This window comes from Bombus vancouverensis, chromosome 7, assembly GCF_051014615.1.
Source record: "Bombus vancouverensis nearcticus chromosome 7, iyBomVanc1_principal, whole genome shotgun sequence".
In the NCBI taxonomy this organism is placed as follows: Eukaryota; Metazoa; Arthropoda; class Insecta; order Hymenoptera; family Apidae; genus Bombus; species Bombus vancouverensis.
In genome coordinates, this window is record NC_134917.1 from 12,191,028 (window position 1) to 12,212,465 (window position 21,438).

Sequence of the window (21,438 nt, forward strand, 5' to 3'; positions counted from 1 at the left end):
CAAATCGATTTACATATCTCTCCGAACACTGCGTACATATCAAAACGATATTTATCGAATGTATCGCGTTCGTACAAATTAGAAATAACATCGTAGCGCCGTGAACACGTCGAAATAAAATAACATGGAAATATAGTATATCCCGTGATGTACAAGAGATGCAAAACCTTGTAGAACTGCCAAAACCGGCACGCGACAGTCTTTAAAGTATCGAACCTTCCATTTGACATCGTACGGGTTGATGTAACTGCCGAACGAAAGCGCCTACGTATAAACAGGTAAGTCGAACCGAAGAAATATAAAGTGCATAAACGAGGCGCACGATCACCAGATATTGTACGTAGTTTCTAAGTACGTGCGTGTTGCAACGATATCTAAATGCCATATCAATACCTGTCTGCACGTATCACCGTGTGACAGTAATTAATTGCAGGTCACCGAACTGCGATAAGAGTGATGCGACACTTGCATTTTCATATTATTTTGTCAATCACTGATTACGTATCCCCCAGAGGTCGAGAGTCGAATCTTCGTCTCTTGGCTCTTTACTCGGCAAAGAATGCAAGAGTTCGTTCGTCGCTTTCTCAAAACGTGTGAATTTTGATGTAACGTCGTTGTAATAAAGACATAATGGAAATTGGGGTGGACGCATCGTATGTTTAACTTTAAATGCGAAGCAATAGATGGCTCCTTGATACGCGTGATTATGGTCGGAATTTTGACGAGGCGAGTCGATAGCTCATAGCAATTATTGTATAACGATAGTAGTACTATGTGTCAGATCGATCACGCGATCGAGCAGCCAAGGCGATTGAGAGCGAACTGGGAACTTTGAGCCGCTTGGTAATTTCAGTGCTAAAAAACAAAAAAAAAAGCAAAAAAAAATACAAGAAAGAACACTAATTATATCCATAACTATCCTATATACCTAAAACCAAAAAAAAAAGATAACCAAAGCATTGTAACCTTCTAGAGGCAAAGAAGAAATAGAGAAGTACCTAATCTTGTATGGTTTAGTTCGACCACTGATTTGTCCGTGTGTGTTCGTTATTGAAATATGTTTCTTTAGTAAAAAAATGCTTAAAAATCTAAATCTGACTATTTACTACTTTCCATATCCTTTATACCTACGTTAATCCTTCGAGGTGTAGGAAGTGAAATAATGAACAAGGCAGATATGAAATGAGTCAACTGAATATGTCAAAGGAATATTTGCTATGGTCATGTGCCCGGAATATAAATCAAAATATACTACGGTGCTTAATAGATATAAAAGATATAATATATATAATAGATATTTAAAAAAAATCAATTTCCAATTTTGGGGCAAAAAGTATTGAAATACTATACAATTGTTACAGGATATATGTAAAATATATTCTATCTTGGAACAATAGGTATATTGGAATATCTTAATAGTTTTATATAAAACATCTTTAATCCTTTATGAATATTACAAAATTGTTTACACTTCCAATATTCAATATCATCCATGCATAAAATTGATTTTCCACCAGACTGTTGATCGTGTTGTCGATCAAAAACTATATCGCTAATATATTAAAAAGAAGGGAAAGTTTGAGTAATATAAATGTGCGATTTAATCTGACATATAGCCGCGAAAAGGTAAACGTGTATTGATCGTAGATAATAATGCATAAATTCCACGTCCCTTTCAGAAATCACGAATTGTAAGGGCAACGCCTGTAGGCGATTGCCGGTAAGATACCTATACCAGATAAAGCTAAATCTGGTATCTCACAACACTATGAAATTCGATATTTGGCCACTGCGAATATCCTTTAACGCTGTTTTAACGCTATATTTGATGAAATCGATACTTTTGCCAAAGTAGATAAAATCACGAAAATATATCATACTATCCGCATAAATGTTTTTCTTCATTTCAATAATACGTTCGCAAGAATGGAAGTAGAAATAATTTATATCTCTCGCGATATTATCTATCGTAATTTGTAATACTACACTGTTTTGGAGAAGCTAGTATCGATAATACGTTGATAAACAAAATACTATAACAAACTGAACGATTAAAATACGTATAATACGTAATTAACATCGCAAATTAAAATTTACTTTACTAATACATTAATATAAATTACTGTTTTATAATTTCCATAAACCTACTAGTAAAGAAGCAAAAAAATTATATTACATTTATAAAGTCGCACAGAGGAAGATAACACGAATATGAATGTTGAAAGTGCGAATGGTTAGAGACGAACGTCGTAACATTTTCACGTTTATCGTAAAAATCTAACATCTGTGAAACTTCTGATTTACTTGGCATAACGAGTAGAGGAAATTTATGGAGATTACAACAGACAATATGTACCAGATATTCCTTCTATCTGTCAAAACTTAGGGTAGCGTAACCGCTAAGTGTGAGGGTAAATGGTGAGGGGTGGGAGGTGAGCAAAGAGTCGTACTCGGTGGTGGCTCGACACTTCGGTTCAGTTCGCTCGCGGCGCTCACACCGTTCGTGTTTCCCGTCGGTCGTCCTGGTTTCCTTTTGGAACGGTTTTATCGTCACGACCGTCACTCGAAAGGGACCCGTTTTCGTACATACGTAGGTGAATAAGCGCGTGTAAAACGTGGACAACCACGCAGAAAACAAATACGAAGAAAACGACGGAAGTGATACTAACGCAGCGAGGCGTCTTTGTTTACGAGCGACCGGTACAACATCGAAATTGGCGGGAGTGAGGTAGAAAGAGAAAGAGAGAGAGGAGAGAGAGGAGAGAGAGAGAGAGCGCGCGAAAGGACTTTATCCTGCGACGGTGCAACAAGTGAACGTTGACACGTGGAAAAATCGCAAACGAATCTGATATTTCGACGGTCGTTGAAAGTCTCGCGTACGATGTGTCAGTTCGATAAAGGGTGAACGTGGTTGTGTTTCTCGATTTCGATACGTTCGTTTCATTTTCCGACACGCGAATCGGTTCCGTTTGAGCGCCCGGCGTGTTTCGATAATCGAATAATCGAATCTATCGATCGACTGTATTCGGTGTGCGTATTCGCGACGTTTCCCTCGCGGTGTGTAATCGCGGTCGGATTTTTTGGTTACGTTTCGCGCGGCAAACGGCGGGAAAAATGAACGTCGATTCGAACGACTGGAGCTCGCGAGTGGCCGACACGCGCGATTCGAAATGATATCCGCGGCGTCGATGGAAACAGAAGACACCAGGATAAAAGTGCAAACCACGAGCGAACCGTGGCGGTTCACCAACGAATGTCGAGCGTTGTGATCGGCGTGAAATCGTCCCACGATTCGTTCAGTGCCGAAGACTAGTTAAGAATTTTGCTGTTTCCCCTTTGATTTACGAACCGCGTGTGCGTGAATGGTCGCCTTTGTTCGACAATATCGCGAATTGCGAATATTCTCGTGAATCATGGCTGTTCGAATGCTCCGCTCTTCTTTAATGTTACGAAGCCTCTTCTTCCTCTTGTTGCTCCTGTGGAACCTGAATGCCGCGCATGCTGCTCGTGGATTTAGACACAACACGAGGCATGGTAAGTCCTTTTGTTTGTTTTTGTCAGTATTTTCTTTCTCTCCTTTTTTACTTTACTGGAACTGGGTAAACAGAGCGCTGACGACGCAGCTAAAGTTTTTTCTCGGGATACATATGTATACCATCCAGAATTGTTTATGTGATGGATGGTAAGGTTTAGAGCATATTACGTATTATAATTTCTTTCGTATTTAATAATGTATGAATCGAACATTATTGTCATTATAATTTATATTTTCTATATTTCTTCTTGTTTTTCTTTTTAACTCTCTAATGAGTATTTTACTTATTTATACAAATAAATATTGTACTTGATCACAGTTTATCATTTTGATTAAAAAATTAGCAATCGATAACTGCACTAAATAGACTATTTTGGGTACATATGTATATTATTTCGCTATAATTACCCCTTGCACATTTATGTCCAGTTATCTTCCCATTCAATGTCAATAATAGCCTGAAATTGCATTATAAATTGCCACCAAGCATTCATTAAATATCGCAAAGTATTCTGCAATTTCGTCTTACGAATCTTATATCAACATCGTCACGTACGTTATACATAAGCAATAAAAAGATAATACTTCATTGCCGTTTCTTTTTATTAGTCATATTACTTTCGATAACGATGACATTGTTCCGATTCCCGCATAATAACCGCTTTATTTTTTAATACGATTCATCACCAGTGTCACGAACTTTCCCGCGTAACAATGAATGATTACAGTTCTTTTCCTCTTATTTCGCGTTAGACATTTTTAGGAATTTTTTACGAATTAGGAAATTTTTTAGCGAATTCTTCTCGATCAATCCGCGCGAAATTTAAACTTCACACTGTTTCACTTTGTTTTCGCTGAACACGAAGGATGAAAGCATCGTTCATCCTCTGTGTTGCTCCAAAGTAAAACAGAGCAAATTCGGCTTTAAACATTATATATCATTTCTTCTCTCTCTCTCTTCCCTATTATAAACTTATATTGCTCGAACGTAAAGAAATTGAATTCTACGAATTATTTTCGATATCTTGCTTTCGAGCAGGCTTGTCAATTATAAATGCCATAAGTAACATTTTCCTCCCATTCCTAGAAAAGCTTTGTCGCTATTTTGGCATCGATAGCGGCACGGCTTGAAAAAATGTGAATTCGAGAGGAGATGCTCCGTAAAATTTACGAAGAAATCTTCACGAGTTACTGTTTACGAAAGCAGTACAGTACAATACCTTCCATTCGTAGCATCACACTACAATTAATGAGTCAGTATTGTTAAACTAAGGCCAGGTTGATAACGATATAAATAATAATTTTGCCGTTTAACGCCAAATTGACGGAATTATAAATATACCTATCGTTTTACGCGATAAAGATAGAAACATAATGTAGATCTCCTATCCGACAAAAGCAAATTTGAAACTTCTTTGTAGTCGTGCCACTGTTGTTGCCAGGTAGCGATATTATTACTAGCGAAAGAGGTGAACGAACTCATTACCCGGTTTAATACATTTTTGACAGATTACGATTTAGACCAGTGACGTGATACAGTGTTATTTGCATAACGTAGATTTGCACAACACGCTAAGCATAATGCACATGAATCGCCGTTTATCCGTAATGTCTCAGATGTTATGTAGACAGGCGAGTGCAACGGCACTCGACGAGATCAAGATAGAAGCTTTTTATTGCCGCGGTACAAAATCATTCCTTCGAAACGTATTTGCGCCCGTTCCTTCCAGCTCAAGCGTGCGCCTCGTTACGCGAATAATTTTTTACAGTTATTGTGACAGTTTTACGGGCTTTTTTCCGAAGCGCGCACGCGTGTAGGCTTTTATTTCATCCTGCTGCAATTTCTGCGTAAATTCCATTTTAAACGTACGTTTTCCTATTTTTCAAATGTCGCAGGCGAAAGGATAGGTAATATCGTAACGATGGACTTTCGTTTGTTTTACATTTTGAAATAGGTATGATCTTATGCGTTATAAGTTACATTACGTAATTTTACAATTTCTTTTTTTTTATATATATATATATGGATAGGTAGATGCGAAAGATTTTAAATAGCTCCATTTTCTAATAGACCGTTTCCTTTTTCATCTCACACTATAGTCATATCCTACGGTAATCAATTCCGTGAAACCTTGAACCTTTAATCTTCTAAACATCCACCGAATGGTTTCTGCGTAATATCCGTAATAACTTCCGCAGCTCCTAACCTCCCGCCTTTAATTGAAGCCTTCAACGTCTCGTCTGTACCAACATCTGCCTTGTTTGAACTAGAGCTCCCCTGTAGCTCCTTTTTAACGGCCCAGTTTTCAAGGTGTACAGGCTTCTCTTAGGTTAAAAACACGAGGCAATTAAGGACTCGAGTAAGGAAGAAAATCGCACATTGGCAGTTTTATAGAAATTTGTTAGATTCGTAGTCGATGAATTATTAGAAACTCGATTTGGACGAAGAATTTTTAACCATTTCAGCCATCTTATATAAAGAAAGAAGCAAACTATCGATTAAATCATTTTGCAGTATCCAATACGGATACCTATATTTTGCATTACAAATCAAGCAAGTTGGTATGCCGATTATTATCATAAATTCTTCAAAGATTGAAAGAATTATGTCAGAAGCGAAGCATGTAGATTGGTATTTTCGTGTAGTATGAAAAATATTTCATGTCCGCGTACACTTTCGTTGGAAAAGTATATCTGGTACGAGAAACGATACTGAGAACGTCAAACATATTTTTCCAAATTATGTCGATTGGTCGCCAAGTTTTAACGTCATTCCCATCTCAGTGATGATAATTTCGCAGTTTAATATAAAGTAAAAAATATGTAAAAATCAATCGTCAATTCACAGAAATTCTGAGACTGACGCGTGTACTTAACTCAAACTCGTTCTAAAAATTTGTGGACGAATGCTCGCGGTGTGGTCTTTTAAAATATGGGTGAAAATTTAGACGAATCACAACGACTGCGACCTCGTAAAACACACGTCTGCTCCAAGAATATTAAGTGTCAGGACATTCCGTGCCTCCCGCCTCTTTGCTCTATATTTAGCAGCAACTACATCGAATCGGTATAGGGTGGAACGCGAGCGCATCCTTTGCGCGATATCTAGCGCGATCGAAGACGAAGGTTATCGATTATTTTTCACACCGATGCTCGGTGATACGAGACTGGTAAAATGGACATGTTGGACGCCTTGATCGTGAACTTGGACGTACACTGAGTCATGGTAAATATTTAGTTACTATATAAAACCGTTTTGTGTATATATTGCGCGGCTTGTAACGAAATATGTAAAGAATATGAAAAATATAAAAAATGTAAAATTTGATAATTACTCCAATGACTATAATGTTTATATTGGTACAATTTGAGACAAATTTGGAAATTCGTATAGGGATTATAATATATTTATTACCAGTAAGAAAAATAGTAATGATAAGCATAAGTATAATGAGTGATAGAGATCGTCTCGGCGAATACACATCGAGGTTGATTAATATAGCGGATAATCGACTATTTAAATACTTCTATGAGTATGGAAATTCTTTCCAAAAATATCTTGTATTAAACATTTGTAAGAAATTTATATCGAACCTTATTGTTTAAATATTATTTTCGATAATCAAAAATTTGAATATTGTAGTATTTTAAATATTCGTTGGAATGCATTAGGAAATGATTAATTATTAATTATTGTTACAATTATTAATTCGACACGTATAAAAGCACATAAGAGGTAATTTTAATAGAAATGTTGTAGAATTAAAACTACGCGCGTTGCAATTATCAAGAAACTACCGTAATAAAATTTGCTGTTCTTGGAACTACTTTCTTTTCATCTCTCGAAAAACTTGATCGAAAGTTGCAGTTTTAATAGCTCGGATGCAAACTGGCAATTATCGCGCTACTTCGAAAAGCAATAAATACGAATAACGTTCAATAATTAGCCATTTGACGTTCATAAAGCTTCCTACACAGCGATCCTAATCAACTTCCAATCTTCCTATCGATGAATACGTGAAATACGAACTGAATGCATAATATCATTACTTTTGTCAGCCTGTATATAGCCCTTTTTGTACTACAAAAATGATCATATACGTTCATCAAATGTTCATATATACTACAAAGATTCTCTGCTATTTACTACTTCGATCATCCAATTCTAATAATTTCCTCTTATTATTAAAATAATAATCAAAAGTCTAAACACTACCAAATACGAAATAAAATCGAAGATAATATCAAACTTGGAGATATAACAAACGAACTGTTCATCAGCATCACTACGTTCTCGTAATCATCTTCTTTTCTCATGGTTTCCCGAAAAATGTGCTCTAGAGTGGCATTTTTAGTGGGTCAGACGCAACCGCGTAACTATCATTGCCTCGTGAAACGATAAATAAGAGTAACACGCGATAATTAACGTTCACGGAGGGTTAGTCAAGCGAGATCGATCGATCGTATACACACAGATAGCGGTTGCTCTGGCAAGCCGCTGCCGCCGCCGCCGCCGCGATCGAATCTTCAAGATATCGAAAGATCGAGCTGGCACTCGTCGGCCCGCCCATGTATCGCTTCCTGTTTCTCTAATCGGGCTGATCGTTTCTCTTTACACCCGATATTAATGTCTATGCAATAGCCGACGTAAAACCGTAACTGCATATCTTCCAAGCTATTATTATCATTACTATTATTACTATTATTATTCACGCGACAGACGATTGCCGAGGTGCAAGCTGTCCAGGAAACCAGATTCTTCTTCATGGTAAGTAAGATGATTGAGAGATATACATAAAATGCGATGAGTTTAATGAAATAATGAAACGAGGCAATTGTTGTTGTGACTGTAAAACACTAATGTTATTCGATATTCATGTAATACAAACGTTTAGAAGATTTACGACGTTTTCTTACGTTTGTAATACAATTTTGCATATTTTACGTTTGGTTAATAGTTTAATGGCCATCGAGTTTATTCTATTCGATATATTTGAATCAGTACTTCGATCGTTAGAATTGTAACAGTAACTTGTGAGTTATCAAGCTATCCTTATCATTGAGAACAAGACTATTGATTCATAAACTCTCGTAATTAATTACGCTACAGCCTGCATTATCCCAGCTAACGGGAACACAAAATTGTACGAATGATAGAATTTTTGGAATAATAGAACAATCACATTTCTGATATGAAATTTTATTTGTTCAAATACAGATTGAGCACAATTGATAGTTTCCTTAAATATTTATGCATCCCATATCCTGTTTCCTGCCACGTAATTTTTCCAACATGAGTAACTGTATAGAGTCACGTTCTTTTTGTACTTTGAACTATCGAATATCCTCAAATGCCACGAATACTTCGGCATAAGAAGATATTTATTGTCACTTTCGTTTCCATTTTTGTGCACAATCGTCGTTATTATCGTCCTTTTCGCAATGCAATCATTTCATTAGGTCAGTGTATTTAAAGTTTTTCTACCGCTGCCAGCATCTGAGGAATCTACGCGACTTAGATAATTTTTAATATCATTTTTTCTCTTTGTAATGTCTGTGATCTTACCTTTCCCGACACAGTAAATTTTTGCTAGTTCTGTCGTAATTACACAGTTTCGAGTTTTGTAATTTTGTCGCACTTTGTTTCCATAGTTAGAACGCTATTAGTTTCATACTAAATTCTTATAATCGGAATTCGCTCGATCGAATAAAGGGAAGTTTACGTTATATTTGAACATTGATAAAATATAAAAAAAAGGCATCTATTATTGGCAAGTATTATGTTCGGATGATAGAACGTTTGGATATTAGGAAATTCGAATAAGGGAGACTACTGTATATAAATCTACGTTAGTAATGTAAAAAGTTATGAACGTATGTGTTTGATCGTGGAAAATTTGGGACTTTCAGTAATTTCTTCTCGATTAAACACTTAATTGCGGTTTAATGTGAACATAGTATCTAATGCACTTATGGATGGATGTGGGTTAATTGCGCGGCATTGCATCGTATATCATTGCGGTTTTCGTCGTTTTATTACGCTTGCATTGTATAACGTTGTCATTACGATGCTTATAAGGAAGCTCGTAATTTTCTCCTTTTTGATTCGAAGTCTAATTATCTTCCGTGCGTTACTCAAACATCGTAAAATGATAATTGAAATTTCTCGATACGTATTTTGCTTGAATTAATACGACCAGTATGTAAATTACACCTATAATATTAAACTCGCATTTTTATGATACTTTGAAGCCATTTTAACGACATTCTTAATTATTTAATTCGCCGACTTACCGGCAAGAAGAAATAATTTACAGTTAATCGATTCCTATATTACTCGATTATTACTTTAGAAGTTTGTTTAACATATGACTTCAGTTTACCACAGAAACGATCAAATATATAGTAAATGAAACTCATTCGTCATTTAAACAGTAACATATATTATTGCTATGTTTCTTAACGAGGTAATTTACTACAATACGTTTCACAACGAGGTTGTGTACCTTGTAATTGCTAATTTGTACCCTTTGACAAAACTCACATACCGTTACTATAAATCTATCAATGTGTCGACAGCCTGGATGCCTATGAACGATAGTATCGTACATATACGTATTCAGAAATCCGCGAAATACACTTTCCCTGACATAAATAACGCTTGAAATACAGTGAATGAGGCATGCAAGCCATTGGAAGCGTGGCTAACAGAGAATGGATTGAAACGAATTTTAAACTCGAGTGAAATCATTGGTTCGTCTTTAAACGCGCGGTACGATAACAGTTTTACAACAGGATACGGTCTCTCCTCGTCTGAAACGGCGCTGTTTCGCGAACAACCGGGCGTTTACGTCGATTCGCCGGAGCGAACGATTAAATTCGCCCTTTCGCCGAAACTAATTAAATTAATGATCCCTCTGCGAGAACACCGACTGCCCGTTTAGATATCGTGCAATACACTTGGTATATACACGTCCCGATCGCTAACCAAGACATGGGCTGGAGCCGCGAGTTTTTCGTTTCAACTATGTCCGTACAAACGGCGCTATTCTACTGACTCGTGCTATAAATTCGCTCGTATCTCCTGATATTGGTTCTCGCGCCCATTCGGCGTTAGTTAATTGTTATTCGTTGCACTGGTTGCTCGATCGCGATGTTTTAATTTCATTTGACGATGAATATGATCTCTGATAGGCGTGCGTCTGGTGAAAAGCTTGGTGGTTTGATAAATACCAAAGTATTGGTAGGATGTGAATAAACGCGCTAATAAGGGGATAAAGATCGAATGGAAGCTTGGTTCAGTGTGTATATGTTTGTTGCAAAATGTTCTCTTTGCTGTCAGGTTGTTTAACTGGTCGTTTAGAAGGGGAAGAAAAATAATTCTGATAGATATGTTCTGCTCGTAATTGCGATAGTAGCGAAAGAATCTTCGAATACGATATCTAGTACATTGAGAGTACGCAGTTCAGAAAGTGTGCGCAAGTTCTCTACAGAATTCATTTTGTGGCAAGGTTCATCGTGTGGCATATAAACGTTCGACGAAGAAGCATCGTGACTTTCTTGAATATTCGCTGTAACAATCATAATGAGATCGTCGGTAGTATGATTTTAAAAAATTGTATAAGGTGCAATTTTAATAAGAGATAATTCTAATGTTCTAGCCACTTGTAACACAATTTTTTGCAAAGTCTTTCTTTCAGTCAAAAGAACAGTGCTTTTAGTTAATACAGGAATACTTGGTAAAGAAGAATTTTTCCTAAACATTAACCGTTACAATCGAAGGATTCGTAATAAAAATGATTCTCGGCCATGTCTATCTATTTCCATTTCTTTTTCTTTTTCCCGTCAGTGTCACAACTATCATAGAAAATCTTTAAAAAAGGTCTTACTAAATTCATCTTCGTCTCTATTATTATTTCAACGAAAGATCTACTCTGTAGAACACAATTTATCACTTCAGTCTTCGCTTATTCCTAGTCGGTCTCTTATTTGCGGTCAAACAGCTTCTAGGCAGAAATAAGATAAAATGTTCATAGAAATCTATCTTAGTGATCCTGGTTCGCTAAACGGGCGGCTTAGAAGTGTATCTCAGAAGATTACCAGCGTCTCGGTTCGCTTGTATTATCGTGTGCGGTTGTGGGAAAAAGGAGCGAGAAATTATGAGCGCCATATCTAACGGTGATTAAAATATTCCGCGTAAAGCACCGGCACTCGCGTATCCAGCGTTTTTGCCGGGTCGCGAGCAAGCAAATCACCGCTGGTCGCTCGAAATAATTTCATTCTCGTCTTGCGTATATCGCTCTCGTTTTGTTCCTGTTTAAATGCCGTCGCGCTGGGCATGCAAAGTAACACTGCCGACGTGTATGTACGTGCCCGGCGTGCTGGAGGGTTCAGGGAGAAACTCTGCCTCGTGCCCTTCCTTGGTGTATTTAAGGGAATGCCAGGCTTGACCGTGACAAGGGCGATCGCCTTGAACTTTGCCCTCTTAGAACCTCGGACATCCCGATCAAATCGAATTCGCCTTCTGTGGGAAGATTCGTCAAAACGTGTTCACTCTTCCGAGATTTATTTGTCGTCGAGCAAGCGTGTACGTATTTGGAATAAAATTGAACACGGTACAGGAACTATCAGATATGCAAAAGATTCTTTTTTTTCAATTCACTTTTATTTATACGTGATACATATATGCGTTATAGATTAATTAAACGAAATATATTTCCTCCATTTTGTAAAGAAAAAATTACACCGGCACATTTTTGGATTTCTCCAATGTTTCGAAAGTGCTGTCCGGTTAAAGAGTGCTGCATCGATCGTCGTGCAGTCGGTGTCAGATCTGCGGAAGAACTTTCCAGCTGAGGTTAAGGACAGTGATTCGAGCCACATACGGTCTAGCGTCGTCGATGTCGTTCATCGCGGTCACTGTTTCCCTTGCGAGATTATTGTCGCAATCGATCATGAAGTTGGCGTTTCAGATAGATCAATAGACATAAAAAAGGCGGGAAGCGATGTCGATTAAAAATAATTGCACGTGAACGCTTGGAAAAAAGCTTAAGGTAGACAATGAAGACCATTTTCCATAGAAATGAAGGATTTTGCATTTGGCCGTTAACGGTGGAAATGTAGTAAAACAAGTGGCGGCACAGTCATTGCCAATGCTCCAAATGCCAATTTCACCGCTTTCTGTACGATCATGGCCTAACGAATAGCAAATAACCCAAACCAATTGAAATGCATACACAGTAAGCCACGGCAATAGGTTAAGAGTACCAAATTTTAAAGAAGGTATCGTCAAAATCCAGGAAAACGTTACACGTCAACAGGATGAATTTATTTTATACCTTATTTGCGTGAAAAATGATCCTTACCTCGGCTTAACGAGTTCACAAATCACTAAAAAAGTGTGTTTCTAACCAAGTATTTTATGGTTCAGATACTATAGCAGAGTCAAAGTTTTAATGTAACTTCGATGACTGTGCTGTGTCTTTTTATTGTGTTCGAAACTATAGAAAGCGTGTAGTTTGGAACTTAGTATTTGCGCAAACTGCCATATCCTGCAGCAGTGCTGTTTATACAGCAGCAACTTTGCCACCGCTGTACACGCAACTGTTCTTTGATCATTATTTGCACGCGGTTGCCTCTATGGTAGATACGATATACCTGCAATCTTACGTTCTTTATGCGGAACGATGAAATATTTGAAAAAATGCTGTAAAGGTATTTCAGTTTGCTCAAACAAATTCTTCCAGCGTGAAATATGATAGCTGAGAATTATTTTTTAGAATAATCATTGCAGATATTATACTTATGATCGTATCCTGTTGAGCGTTTGTAATTGTATGCATCTGGTGGTTATTTAAAGCTACATGTATGAATACAGATTTTTGTTAATTCGAATATTATTATTCGTGTGATTTCGTATAGATTTAACTTGAAATTAATGAATGGATATTTAACTATCAAAAATATGAAAATATTTTATGAATAGAAATTTGTGGGCTATTTATAATTAATTATCTTTATGAAAGATTTAGAATGATCTTGTAGAAATAGAAATACTATGAATATTAATATAAATATTATGAGATACAACTTTTGGGTTTTTCGTTTAATTCAACTACGAGTTTGTAGCTTCGTCTAAATATTCAAACAGGACGTCAAATTTTGAAGGGAATGCGGCTGCACGAGATATTTCTAAACAGAAATCCATCGACTGCGCAAGTTGGGAATTGTAAACTTACAGAACATGCCACTGTATCCTAAGTATACAATGTACTTACCTACAGGCACCCTATTGCAGTTGACAAAGAGTAAACTTCCTTTTTTAAGAAAATTACCTTGAAGAACTGTACGTAAAAGATCACTCTAAATTCCTTGTAAAAAATATACTGACAATGTATTGATAATATAAATAACACAATAGTATGAATAAATTGATAGTAAAAGATTAAAAAATCCATGCATTTAAAAAATTTACGATTATTTAGATAAAAGGTGTATTTGAAATAGAAAACGAAATATTAAGAATTTTTTTATTTTTTGACATTCGAGTGTTATCAGAAATATCAAACTGAAAATTGAAATTACATTTTGCGATTGAAAAACGAATTTTTTTTTTAAGGAATGTTATTGTTACTTTAGGAATACATACTCGCAGTGAAATAAGAGAGAAATGTTTTATATTCCAGCTTTACCATAAAATTCCCATTTCCGACGTAATTGTTTGATGAAAAGAACCAGTTTCACGGACAAGGTTCGATGAAATTGCTTTTCGATGCAGTCGACTATGGAATCACGTTTATTATGAGCATAGCAAGGGCACGCCCACGCTTATGATAAAATGAATGTTCAAGCAAGATCGTATAGTTCCTTGCTCAAACGTGACCCTTTTACCAATTTAAATATTCCTGAATTAAACGAATGCGGATTTTCGATTCAGTTTGATTATTCGACACGAAAAGAATTCACTTCGTTCGATTCAAAGTGTTTAATCAGTGAACCCATCCTTATTTAATTCTTCGGAATATTATAAGATACATGATCTTAAGCAAATAAGGAAACTCAATTAAAAACGAAATTAAGAAAAATTAAGGGAATGAAAGAATTTAATAGCACCTGCAGTGTGAATTTAGTAAAATATGAGAGCATAGAAGGGTCGGCAACAGTGATTGTCTCGATTATTTCATTTCCTTTTGTTCTTGCTCAGCCTTTATTGTACAGCCAAGAAACGTGATATGCATTCGCAAGAAATGAATGTTCGTACATTTACATTTCTTATTTGAGTTGTGGTTTGGTATAATCAGTAAATGTTAAATTTAATTTCTTGCGGATTTTTTATAGAATCAGTTGTCATAAAGTTATAAAGCTTCTGAGGTATGATTAACAAATTTTTAATTACATATTCTTCTTAAGATTCGATAACTCAGATAACTTGGATTTTTATTCAACTTAAATTCTTATTGAATTCGCTTTTAAGTCGTTTCTGACTTTTAGTTGAACAAAGATCTTTTATTATAAATTTATAATTGAACGTCCGTGATAAAAGAAAGGATCGTTTTCGTTGAAATTAACCTTTTCTCTGAATAATTTATTTAATTACTTTTTTACATATATACATACTCGTATAGTAAAATACTTTTATTTATAAGTAATAGTTTACTAAATGAGACTTTTATATTTCGATGAAATATTTCATTCCACTTATTATAATTTTCCGTAATAAATCTTTGCCACCATTTTATCGGTTATTATGTGGCAAAATAATATACATTTCAATTTTAATGTTGTGTGTCTTTTCTCTACGTTGTATACTCCTTTAATCTGTTTCATTAATTAAATTCATTAAGAGTTATTTACGAGGGGTGAAACATTGATTACAAAAGACAATCTATAAAATAAAGGATTAAAAAGAAATATGACATACTTGATCATGTACGAAGCGATAGCTTGAAAAAAGCAATAGTTAAAATAAAGAGAACATTACAGTTCTTTCTAGTTCAAAGGTTATCAGTCGCTCTGTTGACCCTTGCACTCGCATTTTATGTTATTTGGATATGTAATATCGATTAACATAAATTTTTACTTTTCAATTAACTGTGATAGGCGATTCTGACATTTCAATATAAAGTGTCGTAATTTAAATTTTTCTTTAATTATTTGATATTTTGTGGTGAACATTTTATATCAATTTTGATAGTTTCTAATTTGTGAAAGAAAAATCTCAGATACTATTTTTGTGTAACGAGACATTTTTCCATTCTTTGCTGAAAATATACAAAATAATTGCTGAAAATATACAAAAATAACGTTACGTAAAATATAGAGTATTAAGCATTTTAGAGATACCATCATTAAATAAAAATATCTAGAAAAGTGCAAATACAATGCATGGTTAGATTAATGCGGTAAAAAGAGAAAGTATACTATTATATAATAGTACGCGATATGCTTAAATAGGATTAGATATGCTTAGGCTCGTCGATTACAGGAGCTGTGCAGCATGCAAAATTCCATGTTGTATGTTAACATTTTTATGATACGAAGCGGAACATGCATATTGTAATTATATTTACGTGCATGCAGAAGTAGAAGAAAAATTGAAATATCTATTATGTACTTTATTTGTAAGTACACGTGAATATTAATAATTTCAAACGGAACGAATGCTATAAAAAAATCTTACAGTGATATCGGTATCCCATCGTGCTGTTTTGATTAAATATCCCATTCCTGTATTAATCAACCGGTTTTCTTAGTTAGCGAGAATTGTAGATGACAGCCGATGAAAACTATATCCTTTCTATTCTCGTTATTCATAAATGGAAAAATTGCCGAAGAAGAAGAAAAGTTATCCATATCGAAATATTGAATATATAATGTATTATTCAATAGTTATTAGTCTCATTGGAACGGATAATTAATTTCAGTAAGCAAAAGATTGTCTGTAAAAATTTGAGAAAGTTTAATGTTTGTTTAAACAAATATTTGTGTTCCATCGATATATTTATTAACAATGAAGTTATTAAAATTCTTTAGTATTAGAAAAATTAAAATGTTTCTTTAAACAATTTAATTATTCATTTAATATTCTATAATTAATATGATTGTTTTTAAAGATAGACGTAACGTTTACAAATGGAATCTTTTCTAACAATTATTCAGACCTCTTGTGAGGATCAAATTTGAAGCACAGATTTCTCTTCGTTATCAATTACTGTAAGTTTAACCTGATCTTCATGCTATTTCGTTACGTCCGAGCCTAAATGATTTATGAGATTTGCCACCCTCTGGCACAGTTCATGGCACTATAATCCCCGTTTGCTGTTGTGGCTATAACATCTTCATTTTTCTCGATTCACAATGCACTTGACTAATGGATTTCATCCAGCAATTTTATTGTTCGTTGAAAGATAAGCAATCCTCAAAACGCGCGTGTAATTTTGGTTATTTCTTGACAGACTGCTGTTTCAGGGGTATAACAAATGAATTCGGTATAAAAGTAGATAGTTTGCAAATTACAATGCATTTCGACAAGACAGAAATATAATTTTAAACAGACGTATACCGATAGTTTCGTTTAAACGAATTTAATTATTCATTTTTATTTGATACTTCACTGATATTTTTAAACAGTGTAAATATTATCTAATTTCTCACAGAATAAAAGAACTCCTTTTATTGTCAATAATTAATATTAATATTTTAATATTTTTCATTATTCATAACCGTATCCTAATCTCTTGGCGTTTCATATTATTCAAATTGATCTGTTCACTTTAATGATACCGTACATGTACTCGTTTTTACGTAAATCGTACCTCAACGCTTTAATGTTTCTCCAATTTGCAACACTCTCGAAACGTGTTAAATTTTGTACGCTCATAAGATAGTAAACGTAGGTATATCGTAACCGAATCATCACAGACGAGGCACAGAACGAATCAATCGGAATATTCCTCGGTTCGTTTCGCTCGTCGTTTCACGCTGCTCGCCTCGTAAACTTTGTTAAACCGTCTATTTCACGCAGCATCGTTAGCAGCATCGTAGGGCAAGACGGAGAGAGAAAAGATCAGCCCCTAACATCCGGCAAGTTGTCGATCTTTTCCCCTAACGCCTTTATTCGTCACACCTCCGCTTTTGTATATGGAACGTCGCGAGACCGGGTATTTTTGTCTCGTCTCTCCTACTAAATCGTGATACCTACGCGTGTGTTCTGTGACCAGGTCTAGCTGCCCGTTTCACGTATCCAGAGGCTGTCGTGTCGAGTTTCACCAGACCATTAATCGTTCGGTCTTTCGAACAATATGGATATTTTCGTTTGCGCGGAGCGTAATAACTCGGCATTAGTCTAATTACCATTCTAAATCGATCGGCGAGTCTAGATAGCGTTCATTGTTCTACTCTACGCCATGAAGATTTATTCGCTGGATGACATTCGTCGTACACCTTGCCACCCTGATCGTGGTCGAGATATCATTAAAGTGTCGTTTGTAAACGTCAGATTTATGTTAGATCGAGCTCGAGCGGCCGGATTGCCTTCTTTGAAATTGAGATTAATTTTCATGCTGGCCTTTGTAGACCTCTCCGTCAGGCGATGATTGCATTTTGTCCCTTAAGATTTCCAAGCTAAAAATAACTGCAGTCGTTCACTAGTTTTTTGCTCTGTTAAACGCGCTCTAATTGCAGTTGGAATAATTTGCAATGTGAAAAACAAATATTACGCGATGATAAGTATTATATTATATTTCTTGTGCTGAAATCTTCCTTCCGATACTCTCAAATTCCACCTATACGTATTTAATCTGACTTCGCAATTCATTTCCCTAACTTACTATTTTTTAGCCACAGACTATCTCGAAGTTCGTTGAAACATTGAAATTCTTCCAGGAAATTTTTAATTCCAACGACGTATGAAAATTTCCGCAGGCGAAACATCTAAAGACTTGTAATTACGACAGTTTATACCAAAACTATCTCTGAAAGTTCCAATCAGTATCTACGTCCTGTGTTACTACATCAATTTCCTCATCTGGCAATTTTTCCTTGCCAACGCCAATTTCCTCCCACGATCTACCGTGGAAACGCATTGAAAAGCAGGCAATTTCCTCAAGTCCCGCAATAGCTTCCCTAACGCAGAAACACCCAGCGCGTTTGCCAGCATGCGTTCGTGGAAAATTAGAAGCAGTTAGTTTCCCGGTAGGGAGTCCGTGATCGAGACATCTCGAAACGCGGTAGAACCGTGGCTCGCCTGTTATTATTTATGGTTTAAAGTCGGAATAGTAATAGCCGTGATTCATAGCGCTTGAAGCCGACAGCTTCGTCCGGCGACTGTCACCGATTGCAATGTCGCATTAAGCGGGCAAAATCCGGGCCCGTAAGTAGAAGCTATTTATACCGATCCACGATGAGCCCAGTGCCGTATACACTTATTTCTTAGCTACCTTCCTCTTATCTCTGCTTCTCTTCGTTCCGTTGTCGTTGTCTTTTGAAAAGCACGAGTGCTCTCTCCACGCTTCCTCTTTATCTGTCTAGCTTGAAAACGGTTCATGGTGAATCGGATGGGTCCAATAGCAAACAGGTAACTCGAGATAGTATTTAAGTGCTTCTGGAAAAGCGTTTTGTAGATTTCTCCCTTTTCTTTCCCTTTATTTTTTTCTTTTTTCACTAAGAATTCCAATGCTTTGAAATTTAGTTTAACAGTGTAAATTTTGTTTCTTTACGACGCATATTTTATTGCAAGTCGAGTGTAATAGGATAACGTATCCTGTTCATTTTTCTGCTTGAATTTCCTTTATGACGCTGCAATACAAGACGATAGTGTCTCAAAGGGTGGGCAAAAAGACGACGCTACAACCCGGAAGTGAAACACGTTTCTGACAACTACCTGTGAGTGTCATCAAGGTGTACCATGAGAGTACCGCGCAATTAACACGAGATATGCCTCCAACGTGTATCCTCGTGCCGAGTAGTGTTATATCAGAGTCGCTGGCTTATATCGTCGTATAAAGTGTTGCGAGCCTCTCTGGTTTTCCAGCGTTCCACTTCTCGATACACCGTTATCATATGATTCCGCTCAACTTCAGAGAAAAATTGCTTGGAAATTATTTGAAATTATAGAAAATAAGCACTGCGTGGAAACATTTTTTAATCAGGCTGAAGCAAGGATGTCACTGATTGCTTTCAAACAACTGTATCGTTCATTTTATCTTAACTCGTAATTAGTCGTATCAGAACACGTAATCGTAGCAGATGTATTTCTTAATGGAATTTATTGTATTTACATGCCTATATACCGACCTTCTAGCGTATGACAAAGTTTCATTCGATTTATACACCGCGAGACCAAAAATAAAAGTTAATAAAGAATAACAAAATCACATATTTTTAAAGATTTACGTTCTTGAATTACATACTAACTAATGTAAAAAGGAATTCGTAGATATAAAGTTACGTAGTAGTAGTAGATTTGCGAACAAAAATACACACGCATACAGAAAAATAAATTCATCATACGAAAATGATGTGTAGGAGCAAATTCTAAAACGTTCGTTTTTTTCTCTCCTTGGCTTTGGCTTGCGAGTAAATAGGGCGACCGTTCGTTTGAGATGAAATCACGCTCAGCTTTTTATTTGAATCTACCGGAAGTTGAAGGTGGGCGAGCAATGAAGGGGAATCCTTGCCCGTAAAACTTGTAGAGGCGCGCTTCGTAAATAGGCATCTTACCGAGACAGGAAGTCTTGCCAGATGCTGATCGTCTTTCTCGCACGATGCCATTGCAATCACGTTCATTGCCTGAAGAATACTCTATCGAATTTTAATTTATAAAATGTTAATTTCTAAAAAATTATTCTAATAGTTGATAAAAGATTATTTAATAATTTTATTCAAATAAATTCGCTTATTGCGATTTCTATAAAGTACCTTTCTTTGCCATAACAAGAATTAGCTGTTCTGACGATCACCCTTATTCTACGTGCCTATTCGTAAATCGAGACTCGGTAATAGTAACATCATCGACCGAATATGCAAAATAACCGACCAATTCGTCTTCTTTGATGATCCGAATTCAAAATGTGCGAAAGTTGTACTCGTGAACCGAGACAAAAATTTGTCTGTCTTTGTACGACACTATTATATATTACATGTTATACATTTATTGTTGTCATATCGTACTCTCGTTTGCGTGAAATTTTATGGAACTTTTATCGTTTTTACCGTTACGGAACGTTTATCTTGCTATGCTTCTAATATTTTATTCCGAAAAAGAGATTTTTACCCGCTGATAAAGTTTACTGTTATAACATAGAGAATATTCGAATTCTACGTTTAATCCGAGCATGAAATTCTCAAATTATAAAACTTATTAGAAACGAAATGGTAAAAGAAGGTAGAAAAGTAGCGCTGTGAATGAAACGCAAGGGAAAGCAGCGCAAAGCAGTAAATTAGCGTATAAGGGAAATCTATCTATCGCTTTATTCTCGAAACGACTATAAATGCACGACGCAGCATCTGATACGAAGTGACGAGTACCTCAATTGTCGGTAATTTCTGTCTGGATTTATGCGAGATGCGTGCGGTCTGCACGCGTTCTCGCGTCCTCGCGCGCATCCTTTTTAGGGATATCGCTCGCGCGATTCTCCAGGAAGATTACCAGCCCTGTTACCTGCGTGTTGCAGATCGTTATCGGGCTTCATCGGAATTCCGCTACGCGTCCGTGGCACAATTTGTACGTTCCGACAAAGCTGGACGGCGTTTTGTTAACGATAAGATCTCCTAACGATAGTAGCTCATCCTTGCCGTCGTTCCTCTCTTATCGTCCTTGGTATATCGACGACAAAATTGTTTAGAATGTAAAATATGGGGTAGATTCCCCTCCGAGGACCTGTACGTGCTTCAGAAGCACGTTG

The 21,438-nt window shown here is 36.1% G+C and overlaps 1 protein-coding gene across 1 annotated transcript in view; it reads left to right on the forward strand.

Moving 5' to 3' along the window:
- The first annotated feature begins 3,367 nt into the window (after window positions 1–3,367).
- The window catches only part of wb (wing blister), a 201,805-nt gene continuing 183,734 nt past the window's right edge, over window positions 3,368–21,438 (forward strand). The window contains exon 1 of the mRNA XM_033332527.2: window positions 3,368–3,534. Coding sequence (XP_033188418.2) covers window positions 3,414–3,534 — 121 coding nt within the window. The 5' untranslated portion in view covers window positions 3,368–3,413. The remainder of the gene's footprint in view (window positions 3,535–21,438) is intronic.